The following is a 19,491-nucleotide window of genomic DNA, read 5'->3' on the forward strand; positions in this document are numbered from 1 at the left end:
GCAAACTTCCAGACAGGAAGTGAACATTCTGAAAAAGGGGCTCTGTGTCAGGGCCTGCCTATTCAACTGGCTTATATTTATGGATCTGTATGCACTTCATACGCCTTCCACTAGATGTCAACAGGCAGTAGAAGGTTGAATGGGTGTCTAGCTTGATGTGAGGCCGAATGAGAGCTTTTGGAGTAACAGGTCCGCTCTTTTGTCAGTAGTCAGCTGTGCACAAGGGAACCTCACATTGTCTTCTGAAATGCGTTCGGTTTACACGACGAAATGCTCCGGCTCTGATTTTATTGGATACATATGAGAAAAACATCATAAAGTAGGATTTTTCAACCGAGTTTGACCAGTTTATTCAACGTTTATTGGGACTTTTGGAATTTTTCGTTCCAGGCGCAAACATTTCTTGGACACGTGAGCTCCACATGGCTAGCCAAAGTTGCTAATTCGACAGAAGAAATGGACATTCTAAAAAAAAAAAAAACGATTTTTTCTGGAACAAGGACTCCTTGCACAACATTCTGATGGAAGAACATCAAAAGTAAGACAATATTTATGATGTTATTTCGTATTTTATGTTGGCTCCAACAAGGTGGAGAATTGTAGGGCGCTGTCTCACAATATTGCATGCTGTATGTTGTACTAAAGTTATTTAAAAAAAATCTAACACAGCGGTTGCATTAAGGACCAGTGTATCTTTCATTTGCTGTACAACATGTATTTTTCATAAATGTTTTATGATGAGTATTTATGTATTTCACATTGCTCTCTGTAATTATTCTGGCTGTTTGGTGCTATTTGTGATGGTGGCTGCAATGTAAAACTACAATTTATACCTCAAATATGCACATTTTCGAACAAAACATAAATGTATTGTATAACATGATGTTATAAGACTGTCATCTGATGAAGTTGTTCAAGGTTAGTGATTAATTTTATCTCTATTTGTGGGTTTTGTGAAAGCTACCTATGCGGTGGAAACATGGTGAAAACATGGCGTTGTGTGTTTGGCTATTGTGGTGAGCTAATATGAATACATAGTGTTTTTGCTGTAAAACATTTTAAAAATCGGAAATGATGGCTGGATTCACAAGATGTTTATCTTTCATTTGCTGTATTGTGTACTTCTGATTTCATGAAATTATATTATATGATACATGTGTAAATAATTGTATGAACATACAAGATTGAACAACTGAGACCTAAACTGAACATGTGGCTAACAAAAATGGAATAATGTGTCCCTGAACAAAGGGGGGGGTTCAAAATCAAAAGTAACAGTCAGTATCTGGTGTGGCCACCAGCTGCATTAAGTACTGCAGTGCATCTCCTCCTCATGGACTGCACCAGATTTGCCAGTTCTTGCTGTGAGATGTTACCCCACTCTTCCACCAAGGCACCTGCAAGTTCCAGGACATTTCTGGAGGGGATGGCCCTAGCCCTCACCCGCCGATCCAACAACAGACGTGCTCAATGGGATTGAGATACGAGCTCTTCGCTGGCCATGGCAGAACACAGACATTCCTGTCTTGCAGGAAATCTCGCACAGAACGAGCAGTATGGCTTGTGCCATTGTCATGCTGGAGGGTCATGTCAGGATAAGCCTGCAGGAAGGGTACCACATGAGGGAGGAGGTTTTCTTCCCTGTAACGCACAGCGTTGACACTGCCTGGAATAACAACAAGCTCAGTCTGATAATGCAGTGACACACCGCCCAAGACAATGACAGACCCTCCACCTCCAAATCGATCCCGCTCCAGAGTACAGGCATCGGTGTAACGCTCATTCCTTCGACGATAAACGCGAATCCGACCATCAACCCTGGTGAAACAAAACCATGACTCGTCAGTGAAGAGCACTTTTTGACAGTCCTGTCTGGTCCAGCGATGGTTGGTTTGTGCCCATTGGCGACGTTGTTGCCGGTTTCCTTACAACAGGCCTACAAGCCCTCAGTCCAGCCTCTCTCAGCCTATTGCGGACAGTCTGAGCACTGATGGAGGGATCGTGCGTTCCTGGTGTAACTCGGGCAGTTGTTGTTGCCATCCTGTACCTGTCCCGCAGGTGTGATGTTTGGATGTACCAATCCTGTGGAGGTGTTGTTACACGAGGTCTGCCACTGCTGTCCGTCCTGTCTCCCTGTAGCGCTGTCTTAGGCGTCTCACAGTACAGACATTGCAATGTATTGTCCTGGCCACATCTGCAGTCCTCATGCCTACTTGCAGCATGCCTAAGGCACGTTCACACAAATGAGCAGGGACCCTGGACATTTTTCTTTTGGTGTTTTTCAGAGTCAGTAGAAAGGCCTCTTTAGTTTCCTAAGTTTTCATAACTGTGACCTTAATTGCCTATCGTCTGTAAGCTGTTAGTGTCTTAACGACCGTTCCACAAATGCATGTTCATTCATTGTTTATGGTTCATTGAACAAGCATGGGAAACAGTGTTTATACCCTTTACAATGAAGATCTGTGAAGTTATTTGGATTTATACGAATTATCTTTGAAAGACAGGGTCCTAAAAAAGGGAGGTTTATTTTTTTGCTGAGTGTACTTTTTCCACCCTGCACTGTGAATGTTTACACGGTGTGTTCAATAAAGATATGAAAAAGTAAAATGATTTGTGTGTTATTAGTTTAAGCAGACTGTGTTTGTCTATTGTTGTGACTTAGATGAAGATCAGATAAAATTTTATGACCAATTTACACAGAAGTCCAGGTAATTCCAAAGGGTTCACATACTTTTTCCTGCAACTGTACTTGGATATGGATTTCCCAGGAGATGGGAGACAGGGAAGCAGTAATATGTCTACAGCCCCCAAAGAGTGAAAGCTGGGAACATGTTCATGACCAAAATGACCTACCACTGACGGGCTAGCTGAATGTGGTGAGCAGGTCGTCACAGTCGACAAGGTTCCAGAGTGATCAGAGTCACTGCTAGGTCTTTCAGTTGGTGGTCTGGCATAACGTGGTCTGGCAGTATGTAGCCTAGCAACCTCGAGGTTCTTAGTCGAGATCTGACTGGAAAGAGTGTCCATCGAGGAGGTGGAGTGTTTGAAGGGAGAGTCCATTACCAGAGGTGTGTGTGTCTCCATGCCCAGGGGTCTCCAATCTCCCATCTGGCTACCAGGCTAAGAGAGACGGGTGAGAGAGAGAGGCAAATGGATGAAGATACCAACAGAAACACTGAGGTCCTACTGCTGCTTAAGCAACTATGAGTTGATATCAGCCCTAGGAGTGCCGCTGTTCCATCCTTACCTGTCCAATCACCGACCAGCGGATTCGGCGCGCCAGGCGCAGCTCCCTGCACACTTCTCTTTCCAGCTCCTCAAGCCTGAGGCGTCGTTTCACATCCCAAGCCAGTTCGGCCAAGTGAAGGTTCTTCCCCTCTTCCATTTCACTCTGAAACCTTCACATACAAGGGAACATCAAACATGATTTACCTTCATTTTTCTACAACTCAAACTGTCCACCATATCTAGTTCTTAAGTTATTGCTAGATAGGAGGTCAACGTGATTCCACACCTTTGCTTATGTTTTTTTAACACATTTGGGTAAAAGATTCTAATAACACTCACGTGTTCTTGAAGTAGTTTCTACCCTTGGCAATGAGCCATTCTCTAATATCCGTCAGTAAGATGTGGGAAGGAACCTCCCCTTGCTGCTGCAAGACTAGGAACTGCTTCAAAAGATTTTTCTGACAGAGAGAGAGAGAGATTTATTTGCACCCTTGCCCTCCACAAGTTTTTCCTGGTGTTGTCACGTGATCAGAAAACCCTTTCCCCATCCATGAGCGACAGCAAGTTACATACACAGTTGAAATAAAACGCATGGAAAGGTGTGTCTTACAATATAGCTTTTGTGTTTTTATAATTGTGCATCTAGAAAGTAGACCACTCTAACCTGCTGGGCACAGCACTGCTTCTCCCACAGCAACTGAACTGACTTGATGTAGCTACTGTAGCGATTGTACTCTTTACACGTACACAGCACCTGAAAGGGAGGAGCCACAAATGAGCATTTTTAGAGGAAGTTCATGTGTACAAACACCCAATCCCAAATCTACCTCTAACCTCTACCCCAATATTGATTGATTTTGCCTTTATTTAACCAGGTAAGACATTAAGAACACATTCTCTTTTACAACCTGCACTAACAATGACCTTATGCACTTGTAGATTTGGATTTGTGTAAACTAAGCAAAATGGCAAACATTTCACCTAGCCATCATATTGCTTACACCTGTCCAATTTTCTCAGTTCCATATAAGTGTCACTTTAAGATTTTGGAAAGAAAAAGGAGGTTTGCCATGCCTTCTCATTTGAGGTGATGAGGCCTTGCTTCACCAGCCGCTTCTTCCTTTCCGGATGGCGGAAAAAACTCTTCAGGTGTTTGTCGTGGAGGCAGTTATAACTAACATCCATGACTCTCATGTTGGGGTCCAACAGGTCAAACCCGGGGGTCTCCTGATGGAGCTGTGGATTGTGTTTTAACAAACCTCAATGTCAGGGCAATGGATACTACAGTGGGAATGGTTGTGGAATTAGGACTGGAAATGGGAAGGAAGTCATTAAAAATATATAATTAGGTAACATTTCATTTGAAAGAAATTGGGGATCTCAGATCATTTGGAATGTCATACTATCACACTAACCTTCTCCCCCAGTTTTCCTCTGAAGAATACAGGGAATGTCCTCTCTGGGGCTTCCTGTAACCCCTACAAATACAGAGACAATCATGACAAAACTTTTTAGACGTGGGGTTTTGATAGTAGAACCCATCCCTGTCACTTGGTTTGCAATAATTCCACCTTTTGCCAATTCACTTTGCATGAAAAATGTTGAATCAAGCTCATATCTAAAACAAATGTGTTTGATCCATTTACATTGTTAAACTATTCTTAAAGTAGTCAACTAACCGTAGGCCTACATGATGACTGATTCTGTAGGCTACATATTCATCTCATAGACTTTCATCATCCATCTTTAGAATTATACAAATGTGAAGCGATATTAATATGAAGAACGAACAAAGCATTATCCTAGGCCTACTCACATTTTCTTCTTCTTTGCCCGCACTTTTTGAAATAGTAGGCATATTGACTAATATTGTAAACAAGTGATGTCATAACGGAAACTTGATTATCCTGTGTCTCCAGAAAAGGTAGGCCCTATGCCCCCCAAACGTCCGCTATCTGATAGACCTATGTTGTTGTACTGATATAAACACTATGAAATGATATTGTAGCCTTAACCTATTGATATAGTCTACAGGCTTATTTATGGTGTGCCCGCTCCATAAAGCGCAGCTCCAGTTGTGCCTGGGCATGCTGCAACAGGTGCACTCTGTTGCCAAGCCTTCCACAGAATCATACCTCAACCCTAAAATGTGATCCACATGTATTCGATTTCGAAACTGTCAAGTTATTTGCAGTGATGGATTTAAAGCATTATCACGACTAACAGGCTGACTACACCAAATGAATTTAGAAATCTATATTATTCAATTATTGCACCCACACTGCTTGGGCACGCCAACGAGCGTCTGCATAGCAAAGGGCTAAAATAGAAGTCAGTTCTATTTCTGATGCAGATCGCACTGCAAGTCCTGCCTCTCCCATCTCCTCATTGGTTTATAGAAGCAGGTACCCACGTGCCATCTCCTCATTGGTTATACCCAAGTGGGTGACTGAAAAACGAAAGAGGTCAGTGGCGGTAACGCACCTAATTTATGAAAGTTGCCAATCGCAATATAAAATCAAGAGAAGAAAAAGCCTGGAAGGAGGAGAGATGACTAGAAACGATTCGGTTGACCGTTTTATGTGTGAATTAATTGGTGGAGTAGAGGACCTTGGTTCACATAGGGTCATGTCTGGCGAGTCAGTGGACACGTTTCTAGAGGACCTTGGTTCACATAGGGTCCTGTCTGGTGAGTCAGTGGACACGTTTCCTGCCTCTATTGTATTGTGTTTTGGAGAAAATGGGGGCCGTATTAGCAGTAACTGCAAAAGATTACTGTGAAACCAAGGTAAATGGCAGTAACTGAACTTAGTGCTTTTTAGCTTGGTTTCAACCTGCCCTTGGCTGCAGTTACTACGTTTTACCTTGGTATCATATCATTTTATTCTGATAGTGATGCAATCGAACCTGTATGACACTGACTGACAGCTACACACACATACATTGCTAATCTAGGGATACAACACCATGGCACAGCATTCCCAGGGGGAAATGATCGTTGAACTTGCTCTGAAACGCCGATATCCAGACACTGGTTAGAACTAGCTAGCTAAGTAGATCCGACATCAAAATTAATTAGCTAGCTAGTAAGCTAAGCTAGCTAGCGAGCATAGACTAACAATGCGACCTGCTCTCATAAGATATCTGCAATTGATACTAACGTCAATCTATTAGCCATATAATGACTTATATTCTGAAATTTCATCTGATGTCTTCTTTGAATCAGTACACCATACACACGATTTCTAGCCAGTGACAGCCACCTAGCTAAAACTGACGCGCCCCTACCAAAAGGTCAAAACCTACCTAGCTAGCATTAGCATGAAGCAATAGATTTGTGCTACATGTTCCCATAAGAGATGATCAACAGTTTATACTAGCTTCAATCTATTATACCTATAATTAATATAATCCTTGTAGTTGTATTCTGACATTCAATGGGTTATTTGAATCCGTAACGTTACACCACACACACGATCTCTAGCCAGCTGACGGTCAGTTGGACGTGCACCCCATACTGAATTGTCAAAAGCCACGCACACTCGTCTTCCGGATGAGCGCGCACACAGCATTGCTAGCTCATTAATAATATATCTACTCACATGTTCAGGGTTTCTGGTTTTCTTTTATATTTCAGTATTGCGTGACTGTCCTGGTCAGGAAAGTTAAAATCCCAAATTGTATCCATCCCCTTTGTTGGTGGCATATGTTATTAGTACAACACGCGTTGACATGCCAAACGTGTGCTCAATGTGTCTGCTTCAGTGCCATCTTTACATGAATGCGGAAAAAACTGTTTTGCATGACTTCCACCAATCCCTGTGGTCTAGATGATTAGTATCTATGCAGATCAAAATTGCCATGTGAGGGTGTATTAGGACAGTACAACCACGTCAATACTAGGTTTTATTCCTGTCAATGTCCATCCATGCAATTTTTTTGTATTTGTAAATAAAAATGAATATGTACGATCCTTTTTGGGAGCAGGGGATTTACACAACCTCAGACATGCACCCTTTTCCATACATTTTTCAGTGTAATCAATGAAACTGTCTACAGTCAATCATTTCAAGGCTAGGCCTATAGCGAAAGAAATGTACTTACTTTTCGGGCCTCGTCGCTGTCCATGCTACAGGTCTAGCCTACGTTGGTCTCCAAATTGAGCCGGTAAAACATCGTACTTCATCTGAGGTTGCCAAAGCTTGAATGCTACTGAGTATAAAACTGGATTAGAAATAAGAATGAAGAGAAATTCAAAACTACAATTGAAATTATTGCGTCACAATACCAGGCAGCCGTTGGCAGTGTACCCATGAGTTTACCAGTCAATTTCCAGGGTTAGAGTTCCAAGCCCATTCTATTCATTCTTATTTCTGTGAGCCCAGGCCTACCCCCATTATGGTGTAATTTACAGTCCACATCATTAAGCATAAATCATAGACCACAGACGCCGAGACGCACTATTTTGTTCAAAATATATAGATTTTACCCTTTGGTGTAAGCTATACAGTACTAGTCAGAAGTTTGGATGCACCCACTCATTCAAGGGTTTTTCTTTATTTTTACTATTTTCTACATTGTAGAATAGTGAAGACATCAAAACTATGAAACACATATGGAATCATGTAGTAACCAAAAAAGTGTTAAACAAATCAAAATATATTTTATATTTGAGATTCTTCAATTAGCCACCCTTTGCCTTGATAACAGCTTTGCACACTTTTGGCATTCTATCAGCCAGCTTCACCTGGAATGCTTTTCCTACAGTCTTGAAAGAGTTTCCACATATGCTGAGCAATTGTTGGCTGCTTTTCCTTCACTCTGCGGTCCAATTAATCTCAAACCATCTCAATTAGGTTGAGGTCAGGTGATTGTGGAGGCCAGGTCATCTGGTGCATCACTCCATCACTCATCTTGGTCAAATAGGCCTTACACAGCCTGGAGGTGGGTTAGGTCATTGTCCTGTTGAAAAACAAATGACACTCCTACTAAACACAGACCAGATGGGCTGGTGTATCGCTGCAGAATGCGGTGGTAGCCATGCTGGTTAAGTGTGCCTTGAACTCTAAATAAAGCAAAGCACACCCACACCATCACACCTCCTCCTCCATCCTTCACGGTGGAAATCACACATGCAGAAATTATCCATTCACCTACTCTGCGTCTCACAAAGACACGGCCGTTGGATCCAAGAATCTCAAATCGCAGGCTGTCAAATCAAAAGGCACTCCTTCGATAAAGTTGTTTTTGACTAAAATGAAAACATGTCATTTTCACAAGGTTGTGGAGTAACATGTACAACTACCTATTATTGGCTCAAATTCGGGTTGTGCCTTTAGATTGACAATATTAACAACCAATGCAAGAATTTTCCACTTCTCAAACCCCGCCCTGGTCTTCTTGGTTTGTTTCACAATCATTCAAAAAAAGTATTGTGATGTTGCTCCTCTTGGTTCAGAAATTCTAATGTAACATTAAGCCTGTTAGAAGAACGACATTTACAGGAAAAATGTACAGGAATCCTAGACTCTCAGCCTGTATCTTTGGTGCTAAGCTATCAATGCTAGTTAGCTAAGTATCTAAACCTGCTGCATCTGAAATAACTATTGTTTAACGTTAAATACAGCCTCAGTGACTATTCAAGCAAACAACACTGGAGGCCTATTGGAACTAATAAAAAGTATAAGGTTTACAAGTAATTAAATACAAAAAAATATAGGCTATTTGGAAAGGACACAATGGCTGCAACTTCGGTCGGTGATGGTGGGAGTTGTTTTGCCGAATGGACCCATAGGAGTTTGATCCTTGAAAAACAGAAAAAAATTGAGTAACTACTCTCATTCTACAGGTTTTTAAGCATCTAGTTACAGACGTTAGACTAAGACATCCAGAGGAACACATAGCATAAATGTACATAAATGTAGCAGAAGCAATTTCCGGTTTAGCTCCTCACTAAACAGTCTATAGACATGAAATCAGAAAATTACACAACTGAGTAGGACAAAATAAAACCACCAAAACTCGCAATCGAAAAAAAACTATCAGGGAAATTAAAGATCCAAGTCATCTACCCAAAGGTAGTAACTGCAGGCAAGAGCGAAATGGATTCAATAGGGTTGGTTGTTTGAAGAGTTAAAACGAAAGACTATTTTTAAATTAGTTTTCAAATAATTTGTTCTGCTTTTAAATTAGTTCTGCTCCTTTTGTTTACAAATCTACAAACGATTCTCTCAACATCCATCACTTCTCTCATTCTTCACATTTTCAACTTTATTTCTGATATTTATGATTTATTTCATTTTGAATTCAATACTTAAGGCGTGAAATTGACCCCATATTTTTTCCCCAAACAATATCCAATATTGTTGCATTCCCTCCCCACCCCCATAACATCATAATAAACATCAAGGGTGTTTTACTAAGACATATGCAATGTACACAACTGAAAACTGCTCCCAAAAAAACAGGACACTGCCCTTGCCACCAAACTATACTTGATTTTCAGCACAGGGAAAGACCTCAAATTAAAAATATATTTATGTGATCAAGACAAAGGAGATGATTGTGGACTACAGGAAAAATTACGCACGGCTGAAATGCGGTCACTCTCCATCTTTACCCCTGAAGTGGAAATGCGGTACCCTAGGAAGGAGACGGACTGTTGGAAGAACAGACGTTTCTCAGCCTTGACGTACAGGTTTTGATATGTTTTACACTTTTTTGGTTACTACATGATTCTATTTGTGTTATTTCATAGTTTTGATGTCTTCACTATTATTCAACAATGTAGAAAATAGTAAAAATAAAGAAAAACCCTTGAATGAGTAGGTGTTCTAATAGCAATAAGGCACCACTGAGGTTTGTGGTATATGGCCAATATACCACCCCTCCTTGGGCCTTATTGCTTAAATAACCCATATCTCTTTTATAACAGGATATTATCATTGACTATAATGAAAATGCATGTATGAATGAGTCTGATTTACCGTTTTCAATGGCAGGTTCACCTTCTGAAGCCGGATGAGGTTCCCAAAGCGTGCTGCGCACCCACCAAGCTCAGTCCCATCTCTGTACTCTTCCACGATGACAACAACAACGTGATACTAAAGAAGCATCGCAACATGGTGGTCAAGACCTATGGATGCCTGTGACACCAGTGGTAGCCCATCTATCTATTCTACAACATTTTAATCAACTTGATTGCTATTGTTCCAAAAGATACAAACAGGGTAATATAACTTGCAACCAGCAGTTGATAGCAATAATCTGTCAATATGCTGATAAATAGTATGTATCTATTATATTGATTTTGAGTCAGAGTGGTATATGAACAACACCCATTGGACTTATAACCATACTTCACTTTTGATTAACTAAACTATTCAAATCTACAGATAATTACATCCCCCCTTCATGTCATATATTCTGTGACCAATCAAAGCTGCAAAGTACTGTATCATAAATGCAATCAATGCTAAAATTCAACCCTTTTGATGGCTATAATATCTTGGTGTACCATGAATTTCTCATTGTCTCTTTTAGATGTACTAAACATGGTTTGCAAAACGTACACGTTTTTTTCTTCTTCTTTAATCATACTTTTAACCAGTACAAGTTAGTAACAATGGAAAATGGCAACAACATTTTTTTGGGCCATTTTTGTATGTACAGAGGAACAAACACACAGTGATGTATGGCCTTGTCAACAGATATCTGGAGGACTGTATACTGCTATATTTGTAATAAAATAAACTACACTGAACAAAAAAACGCAACATGTAAAAGGTTGGTCCCATGTTTCATGAGCTGAAATGAAAGATCCCGAAAATGTTCTATAAGCCTAAAAAAAAAAATGCTGAGCATTTCGCCATTGCCAAGATAATCCATCCACATTGAAAGGTGCACCATATCAAGAAGCTGATTAAACAGCATGATCATTACACAGGTGCACCTTTTGCTGAGGACAAAAGGCCACTAAAATGTGCAGTTTTGTCACAACACAATGCCACAGATCTCTGAAGTTCTGAGGGAATGTGCAATTTGGTATGCGGACTGCAGGAATGTCCACCAGAGCTGCTGCCAGAGAATTGAATGTTCATTTCTCTACCATAAGTCGCCTCCAACGTCATTTTAGAGAATTTGGCAGTACATCCAACCGACAATTTTCCTGTCCTGCTAGCCATTCAAAATGTAACGATTACTTTTGGGTGTCAGGGAAAATGTATGGAGAATAAAGTACATTCTTTTCCTTAGAAATGTAGTGAAGTAAAAGTAAAAGTTGTCAAAACTATAAATAGTAAAGTACAGATACCCCCCAAAACTACTTAAGTAGTACTTGAAAGTAATTTTTACTTCAGTACTTTACACCACTGTAGGTGCTTCAATAGAGTCTGACGTTCAGGGGTGGTTGGACATATAAGATGGGGTGCTGGTGAGCCCCCATTTTAGGTAGTCACACAAATATTCCCCCACCCATGTCCAGGGGTCTCAGTGTTATGTCCCTTGAAATATATGTACTTTTGGTAATACTTAGTGAGTAGGCAACAAATACAATCATCTTAAATTGACATGTTGAATTTTTTTGCCATAGTAAATGGTGTATTGCGCAAATTTCCCTAATGCGGACAGTTTGTGTTACTACCTTACATAAGCTTGCATTTTCACCCCATAAGACAAAATGTTAACCTCAGATTGGTGACGTTAGTCTAAAAGTGTATGGACATCACGATGACATAAGATTGACTGTTTTAAACAGATCAATATCTTAGGTTTTGTACCATTGATTTTTCCAAGAGCTGGGATGCGCAGAACTTAGAACGCAGAGTTAATGAAATGCCCAGGAAATGGTCTTTCCATAAAAGTCAATGGCCACACACCAATACATGGATTTGACAGTCAAACTATTACTTAAATAGCAGTCAACTGTTGTCACCGTTGTTATTCTATAGAGGGTCGTGATTCGTTTAGGTTAACTAACAAAAAAAGTGGTCTGGTCCCTTTTCCATGATGGAAGCCTCCCGAAATCAACATCCACTATTCCAAAATATAGATATAAGCCTTCAAGTACTCATCTAACCAATTTCTTCAGGGCCAGCTAGGCCCCCTGTCGCCCCCCAAGCGCCCTGAAACCCAACCCCCATAAGAAGAAGCCCAAATACGACCTGCCCTTGCCCATTATACATACAAGGTCAGGGGACAACACAGTGTTTTTGTCTTGTAGTTAAACTTGTTCTATGCACAGTTTAAAGGGATAGTTCATCCCAATTACAAAATTACTTAAATTGCGTTTACATTTCATTTGAAATCCAATGCATCCAAAGTGTACGTTAGTCTTTCCTGGTTCATGACATATTTTTTGGTCCCTTTCGGATCACAGCCATGTCAACAGTGGGCGTCAGGCTTGTAAGAGACATGAATTATATGTGAGATTCAGTGAACAAGGCTGGAAGGTGAGATTCTATCTCTCTTAACTACTCATTGTACTGAATAGATAATCATGAGCTAACATTGTACCACCTTATTTGCTGTAACACACAGTTAGTATTTTTTAGGGAAGCAAGGCATTTGTGTAGGATGTGCATTGTAGAGTATGTTCTTTGCATTCTTTATCATGTATTTCTCATAGAAAGAGTCTATTCATCTAATCTTGTCATTCGATTTCTATGGTGTTTCTCTCCATTAGGACTGGGTATTGGCTCCTACGGGTTACTCTGCCTTCTACTGTGATGGAGAATGCCTCTACCCTCTGTGTTCCTGCATGAACTCCACCACCCACACTATGATCCAACTAGTGGTCAGTATGCACTACTACACCCTCTCTCACATGAACGCTAACATTACTGGTTTCAATGGGAAAGATGGTAGATGGTTCAGACATTAATGGCAAATATAAAAAACTAAGATACACAAGTTACTGGAGTCTACAATGGCAGACTGTTAATGTATAGTAGGAATAGTGGGCAAGAAAAAAGATTTAACTGCCTTTGAACAGGGTATGGTAGTAGGTGCCAGGCGCACCGGGTTAAGTGTGTCAAGAACTGCAACACTGCTGGTTTTTTCATGCTCAACAGTTTCCCATGCTTATCAAGAATGGTCCACCACCCAAAGGATGTCCAGCCAACTTGACACATGGGCCAGCATCCTTGTGGAACGCTTAGGGCAGCTTGTAGAGTCCATGCTCCGACGAATTGAGGCTGTTCTGAGGGAAAAGGGTGTGCAACTCAATATTAGAAAGATGTTCCTAATGTTTTGTGCACTCAGTGTATGTAGTCCTACATGTTTTTAAATAGTACAGTATCACAAACCACAGTACAAAACCATATAAAGTGTGGGCCTTTAGTATCTGTAAATCAACTAAACATTGTTTTAAATTTCCATATTTTTTTTTTATTTTTTTTACCTTTATATAACTAGGCAAGTCAGTTAAGAACAAATTCTTATTTTCAATGACGGCCTAGGAACAGTGGGTTAACTGCCTGTTCAGGGGCAGAACGACAGATTTGTACCTTGTCAGCTCGGGGATTTGAACTTGCAACCTTCCGGTTACTAGTCCAACGCTCTAACCACTAGGCTACCCTGCCGCCCAAAACATTGTTTTAAATTTCCATATGCAGAAAGTAAAGCATCATTGTTCATGTAATAATCTAATATTAGCATTATAACTCTAGGAAGAGGAAATGGTCATAAAATCAAATAAATGAAAAGACGGAAACCAAAATGTTTTTGAACTACAACTTGTTTTATTTAAAAATGTCAAATTCTGTGCAAAGTAATGTAGTGCATTGGTGTCTAGATCCCTGTTGGGTGGCAAAGTGTCACAAGAATCCTGTGGAGAGAGAAAACAAGAGAATACATTAAATTAATGGGTGTTAACTAATCAGGGTACAACAAAGCACTTCAAGTCCTCAATTCCTTCAAAAGAGAGAAGGAGAAAGGAGTATGGTCCCTGCAGTAGGACTACATGCTGGCCATGAGGTTCTCCAAGTGGTACTCCAGGAGGCTGGAGAGCTCAGTGACCAGAGACTCTGGGTTAAAGTACCAGGCCAGCTGCTGGCCAAACATGTCATCTAGCAGAGCCATCAGCCCGCCCTGAAGAGAACACCACACAACACATAGAAAATGGCTCTGAGTTACTAGCTAATCAAGAGGAGAGAGAAAATTAGAAATACTCCCCCTAAAATGGCATTGGAACCTGGTTAACCATGAATAAGGAAGTAAAAAGGAAGTACACTTAAGAATATGGAAGTAAACAGGAAGTAACCTCTTGACTCTTACATTGAGCAGCAGCAGGTATCTGTCAGCCTCTGGCTCCATGTTGGCAGCAGTGGGCAGGAAGGAGTACAGGAGAGCGTACAGACGCTCCACGAACCCACCAGGGTGCTAAAGGAAACAAAGGAGGAGAAAAGAGGAGAGAATAGAAGAGAAGAGGAATTTAAGTGAAACTGCTAATAGAGATATCAAAACATGTACCGGTGAGATGCTACTTACCACCATCAGGGACTTCTGAGCTGTCATTAACCCAAACAGCACCAGCTCAAAGAGGACATCTATCATGTTCACATGATGGATCTAGGACAAGAAAACACATTTGGAGAAAATAGGAATGATTTCATATAGATCAGCTACTGTAATGTATAAAAGACATGCATGTGGAAGAACTCAGTGAGACTTGAAAGAGTTAATGAACTCACCTTTGCCTCAGCCAGCTCCCTCTCAATGTCATTCCGCTTGGAGGGGTCACTCAGGTAGTCCACAAAGTCCTTATAGGTACGGATGAACTTGGCCTCGTCCTATGACAAAGAAAAGAGCATCTTGGTGAACAGAACATATATCCCCTCAGGTACGCATTCTTTCCCTTGAAAGAGAATGAGTTAGTGAGTTACCATGTGGTTGGCCTGAACCAGTGCGCCCAGGAGAACCTTTCCCGCCACAAACAGACGGTTCCTGCTCAGGGTGGAACCAAGCAGGGTCTAGGGAAGAGGGAATAGTTAGGGTGAGACATCTTCCTCTAGGAGACAGAACAAGAAGTCACAGAGAGAAAAAGAAAAGTGGGGCCACTCACAGTGAAGGCCTGGCGCAGGGAGATGAGCCTCAGGGCGATGTCCTCCACTCTCTTGGTGATAAGGTAGAGGCTGTGAAAGGGAAGGAATGGAGCATGTCAACCATTAGAGTCAATGGGGGATAACAGCATTATGACCACTATCCTTCAGTATCTGACAAGCCCAGACTACACAGACATTTAGAGGAACTCACTTTAGCAGAGGAACCTCCCTCTCCTCAGGCAGCAGGTCCTCCTCCCAGCCCTACGACAAAAAAACAAGCATTCAAAATCAGTGACCAATGCAATGACATAACAAACAACCGGTCAATGGAAGGATCTTAATGCTCCTAGTCAATAGTATGTGTGTGTAACGTCTGACCTCATAGCAGTTGTGGCCCTCAGGCTCTGGGTCAGTGAACTGCTGAGTGGTGGGCGTAGAGAAGGAGGCAGCCTCCGACCACGCTGAAGAGGAGAGAAGCCCGTCCAGCCCCATGTGGAGAGTGGCGTACACCACTGAGACATCAGTCTGCTGCTCAAAACACACACAACACACCTGTTTACCACACACACGTTATTAGAAAACACACCAAATCTAATGCAAAAATGCCCAGTAATGTCTAGTCTATATACATAGGAAATCATTTATTTACCTGGTAGCAGCCAAGCGTCACGTCCACAGACGTCTCGTGGCGGAGGTGAGACGCATAGTGGGTCACCCTGCCAGCCACACGCTGACAGAGAGAGAATACATGTTAAGGCCAAATGGAATAAGTGAAGAAAAGCCTAATTTAATACTATTTCAGTAGTATTTACGGCTTACCTGGATCCAAGTGATGGACTGCACTTTGGTGGCACAGTAGGGGATGCCCTCTGGACTAAGCTGTCTCCTTGGAGATGGCCCACACCAGTTGAGTCTCCAGGCCTCTCACCCTACTCACGTGGTGCATCCTCACCACCACCTGCTGTTGAGATAAACAACAAGACAACATCAACAAAACCACTTCAGCAATTGCTGTGACACATTTCCATCAAGATCAAATGACTGACAATGTAGATTAGGATTAAAGTAGTTACAAAGACACATACCTGGGATCCCCCACGCATGTAGGTGATGATGGGGCTGATGAACTGGAAAGTTCTCCAAGCTTTAACCACCGGACCGGCATTGTTCTGCACATTACAATACATTCATGTTGGAAACCGTAAACATTGTAACCGTGATGTGACTGTGTGTGTGTGTGTGTGTGTGTGGGGGGGGGGGGGGGGTCTCTTACCCTGATCACAACAGGCCCACAGTACAGGGGGCTGAACCTAATCGGAATCAACTGCCATTTGCCTCCTAAAGCAGAAAGCAGACAAGAGATTTGTTTAATATCAAAGAGACAACTTGAATATCTGGGATATTTTTCAAACATAAAATGGAGAGCCCTCCTCACCATTCACACTTGACCGCGCCTCCACAATTGCTAAAGACTGGGAGATGACGGAACATACAAGTCCGCCAGCCCGCTCAATAACGGAGGGGAGGGAAACATCCAAAGGGGCTGGAGGTGTCACACTCCCTCCTTGGCCATTTCTATCTTGGCTGAGGCAGATCGACGAGACCTCAGTAGCATATTGATTCTCCCGCATAGGGCTCCTGCTAGAGTCAGGTCCAGGAACAGTTGAAATAGAGCTCACAGCCAGGGAGCAAGGAATGCCACTCCTTCTGTCTAAAAGCTTGATAGAGCACGAGGAGGGGCGGCTGCTGGAGGGGAGGTTGGTGTTGGTCTCTTCGCTGGAGAGTAAGGAGGAGAAAGGGGCCAAGGTCAGTTTGACAGGGATGACATGCCCACGACCTACCACAGCACATAAGGTTCCAGAGTAGTCAGTGGCAGTAGGTGGTTTAGCAGATTGTAATTTAGCAGGTGGTGGTTTAGCAGGTGGTGGTTTAGCAGGTGGTGGTTTAGCAGGTGGTGGTTTAGCAGGTGGTGGTTTAGCAGGTGGTGGTTTAGCAGATGGTGGTTTAGCAGATGGTGGTTTAGCAGGTGACGGTTTATCAGATGGTGGTTTAGCACGTGATGGTTTAGCAGGTGGCGGTTTGGCAGATTGGGGCCTGGTAGAACGTGGCCAAGTAGCCAGGAGGTTCTTAGTAGAGATCTGACTGGAGGAAGAGTGTGCTCGTTCCTCACTGGACAGAGAACTGCTGCTACAACAAGTCTTGACTGGTTCTTCAATGGAGATTGGGGAGGACTTACTGTCAGGACTCTGAGCTAGATGAGCCCTGGCTGGAGGGGAAGCTGGTGTTGGAGGAGGAGAAACTGGCCAAGGTCAGTTTGACAGGGATGACATGCCCACAACCTACCACAGCAGATAAGGTTCCAGAGTAGTCAGTGGCAGTAGGTGGTTTAGCGGGTGGTGGTTTAGCAGATTTTGGTTTAGCAGGTGGTGGTTTAGCAGGTGGTGGTTTAGCAGGTGGTGGTTTAGTGTTACATCCCTGAACAAGGGGGGAAAGAATCACAAGAGTGATAGGTTCATGTTTACTCATTGAGAACTTTTAGTGCAATCATTTTACATAAGTAACACATTTTACAGAATAACAGATCTACAGGAAATAGATAGTTTTATTCAAGTCACAACAGTATACACTGTACATCACTGAAACAAATACTATTTTCAAAATAACTGTCAAGTACAAAGCTTTAACTCAGTAAACCATAACTCAATTTATCAACAGGCAATAAAGTGTTTGAAAAACAATTACACAAATAATGCCGCAAAATATCTTATTAAAGCACATGTTCATTCACAATCGACATAAAATGGCAGCTACGTAGCAGTAGGAAGCTAGCTGCAACCGAGCACGGCTCATATTACTCTCTGCAAACTTAACTAACTTCCTCAATATGTTACTAAGACACACCTTAAACACTCTTGACATGTTAGCAAGTTATTACATTTAAATTACTCGTTTTAATTATCAATAACGTACCTGAACAAGGGGGGAAAGAATCACGAGAGTGATAGGTTCATGTTCACTCATTGAGAACCTTTAGTGCAATGAGAAAAAGACCGCGAAATCTCCGTGAACTTGAGTGGAGACCAGAGCAATCAATCTCAGGCTCATAGATTAAGAGCATTTAGTAGATCACAGATTAACACTTTTACCCACGACAACATAAAGTAATCAACATAACGTTTACACATTCCTCTCACAATTCGTACCCTTTGTATGCTTGACGGATTTGAACACAATTATATAAATGTTATCAATCTATCAACTAATACTGAATGCATGATCTTCTTAACCTTAGATGTTTTAAGATCCTCACATACTATGAATTTACTAATACTGTTTAATGTATAACAGGCTATTAGTATTTCCTTTAACCTGTCACATTATCAGATTGGGGCATGGCAGATTGGGGCCTGGTAGAACGTGGCCTAGCAGCCAGGAGGTTTTTATTAGAGATCTGACTGGAGGAAGAGTGTGCTCGTTCCTCACTGGACAGAGAACTGCTGCTACAATAAGTCTGGACAGCAGTGACTGGTTCATCAATGGAGATTGGGGAGGACCTACTGTCAGGACTCTGAGTGAGACAGATCACATTGACTTTGGAGAGTAGGGAGGTACAGCTGACAGAGCCCTGGGTTGAATCTTCGTTGGTGTCTTTGCTGATGGAGAGCATACTCTCTGCAGCTCTCAGCCTTATAAGGTCAACCAAGGCAGGGATCAGGATGCTATTTACCTCCTCCAATACTGAGCTTGTTATGTGCCCAATCATGAGCAGCAAGTCCCTAACAGTAATCTGTATATATGAACACAGAAAGGTACATCAACGGAATTGATATAGATTTACAGTATGTTGGAAATCAAAACACATGTTAATCCATATCAAATTTTAAAAAACGTAAATATAACAAGTATACCTTTCATATTTTGTAGCAATTACTCTATATCAAATGTGTGGTCTCCATTGTTGCAACTTAATCATCTTCCTCATCTAGACGTTTTACATTTACCAAAGTGGCAAACGCATATCACATCATATCATCAAAATACAGTGGCAAGACAAAGTATATGAACCCTATTGGAATTATCTGAATTTCTGCATAAATTGGTCATAAAATTTTATTTAATCTTCATCTCAGTCACAACAACAGATTAACACATTCTGCTTAAACTAATAACACACAAATTATTGTATTTCTCTTGTCTCTACTGAATACATCATTTAAACATT

General features: G+C 41.6%; 2 protein-coding genes across 2 annotated transcripts; both read right to left on the bottom strand.

Moving 5' to 3' along the window:
• Positions 1 to 2,853: 2,853 nt before the first annotated feature.
• Positions 2,854 to 10,304, bottom strand: LOC129848989 (fibrous sheath-interacting protein 2-like; the record flags this gene model as incomplete). The annotated part of the gene is given in 8 exon segments (XM_055916071.1): positions 2,854 to 3,120; positions 3,248 to 3,398; positions 3,568 to 3,686; positions 3,893 to 3,982; positions 4,303 to 4,464; positions 4,644 to 4,706; positions 7,333 to 7,452; positions 10,215 to 10,304. Coding segments are annotated over 7 exon segments (876 nt in total), but the record flags the coding sequence as incomplete, so codon positions are not given.
• A 2,305-nt stretch (positions 10,305 to 12,609) lies between these two features.
• LOC129848990 (uncharacterized) lies at positions 12,610 to 18,219 on the bottom strand. Its single transcript, XM_055916072.1, has 14 exons — positions 17,613 to 18,219; positions 16,543 to 16,607; positions 16,355 to 16,438; positions 16,089 to 16,230; positions 15,919 to 15,999; positions 15,648 to 15,797; positions 15,481 to 15,530; positions 15,290 to 15,359; positions 15,111 to 15,197; positions 14,919 to 15,017; positions 14,716 to 14,796; positions 14,503 to 14,607; positions 13,994 to 14,053; positions 12,610 to 12,627 (listed from the first exon to the last, which is right to left on the bottom strand). Exons 6-14 carry the CDS (start codon positions 15,759 to 15,761, stop codon positions 12,610 to 12,612), a joined length of 684 nt encoding a protein of 227 aa, XP_055772047.1. The 5' UTR covers positions 15,762 to 15,797; positions 15,919 to 15,999; positions 16,089 to 16,230; positions 16,355 to 16,438; positions 16,543 to 16,607; positions 17,613 to 18,219.
• Positions 18,220 to 19,491: the final 1,272 nt, after the last annotated feature.

Source organism: Salvelinus fontinalis, unplaced genomic scaffold (assembly GCF_029448725.1).
Source record: "Salvelinus fontinalis isolate EN_2023a unplaced genomic scaffold, ASM2944872v1 scaffold_1319, whole genome shotgun sequence".
Taxonomy (NCBI): Eukaryota; Metazoa; Chordata; class Actinopteri; order Salmoniformes; family Salmonidae; genus Salvelinus; species Salvelinus fontinalis.